General features: G+C 43.0%; 2 protein-coding genes across 5 annotated transcripts in view; one reads left to right on the plus strand and one right to left on the minus strand.

Annotated features, from left to right (window-relative positions):
• Positions 1-1,143, minus strand: part of MED12L (mediator complex subunit 12-like) — a 397,491-nt gene that overhangs the window by 87,326 nt on the left and 309,022 nt on the right. For all 4 annotated transcript variants that reach the window (XM_005863465.2, XM_014537429.1, XM_014537427.1 and 1 more), the window contains one exon: positions 510-673. In XM_005863465.2, the coding sequence (XP_005863527.1) occupies positions 510-673 (164 nt within the window). The remainder of the gene's footprint in view (positions 1-509; positions 674-1,143) is intronic.
• The window catches only part of P2RY12 (purinergic receptor P2Y, G-protein coupled, 12), a 52,626-nt gene that overhangs the window by 32,570 nt on the left and 18,913 nt on the right, over positions 1-1,143 (plus strand). The window lies entirely within an intron of this gene.

Genomic DNA, 1,143 nt, shown 5'->3' on the forward strand with positions numbered 1-1,143 from the left:
TGGCCAGCCTGGGTGAGGGGCTGATGGCTATTTTCAGGCTGGCCACACCCCCTTTAGGGTGGGGGGATCCCCACTGGGTTGCCTGGCCAGTCTGGGTGAGGGGCTGATGGCCGTTTTCAGGCTGGCCAAGCCCCCCGGCGATGGAAGCTCCCAGCCTCTTCTTTTTTTCTTTATTCTGGGATTTATTTATCTTCTATAATTGAAACTTTGTTGCCTTGAGTGGAGCTCAGAGCCGGCCGTGGCAGGCAGGAAGCTTGGCTTCATCCATCACTGGAGCAACCAAGCCTCCTGCTCGCTCCAGCTCCGTGGCTGCCGGCCACCATCTTGGTTGGGTTAATTTGCATATAGTCGCTCTGATTGGCTGGTGGGTGTGGTTTAAGGCATAGGGAAGGTATGGTCAATTTGCATGTTTGTCTTTTATTAGATTAGATAATATTATAATACTATAATATTTCATCACAATTATACATTATACGATGTGAAACAGTAATGATACTTAATATACCAACCCTTCAAACACCTGGGCTGTTTGCTCAGGGTTCAGGATCAGACAGCTGTGGTAGCGCCTGAGAACAGCCACGATGCAGACACAGAGGCCCGTGGTGTAGCTGCCTGCGAGGCTGGAGGATTTCAGGAGCAGTTCGGCTTCCACAACACTCAGTTCATTTAGTAACTACAATGAGAGAAAAGATCAGATGAAAATGTAGCTGCTAAAGCACATAGGAAAGCATTTATTTTTAAAAACCATGCATGTATTGAGTCATTCTAGTAATACTTTTATCTCGCCCCTTATCCTGCCCCAGGGCCATATACATATACATAACCTGTCTCAGAAAAACACACCCAGTGAATTACAATGATTTTCATTTTTTATCCTTTACCAAATTATGGAGTTTTTCTTTTATGTAGACACCAAGGTACATGCAGTTAGAAAGTATCCAATACTAAAGTAGTTACCAACACTTTATGGCAGCCCAAAGCTAAAGCTCTAGACTGAATAATTTCAGAGAACATTCCACCTCTCACTTTTTTCTCCTTTTCCCCTTCTTTTTAATAAAACAAACAGAGATTATTAAGAGAATAAGCAATAGAAACCAACTTTCATTTCTATTTACTAACAACATAAGAAATATACTCAAGTAT

Source organism: Myotis brandtii, unplaced genomic scaffold, assembly GCF_000412655.1.
Source record: "Myotis brandtii unplaced genomic scaffold, ASM41265v1 scaffold179, whole genome shotgun sequence".
Lineage (NCBI taxonomy): Eukaryota > Metazoa > Chordata > Mammalia > Chiroptera > Vespertilionidae > Myotis > Myotis brandtii.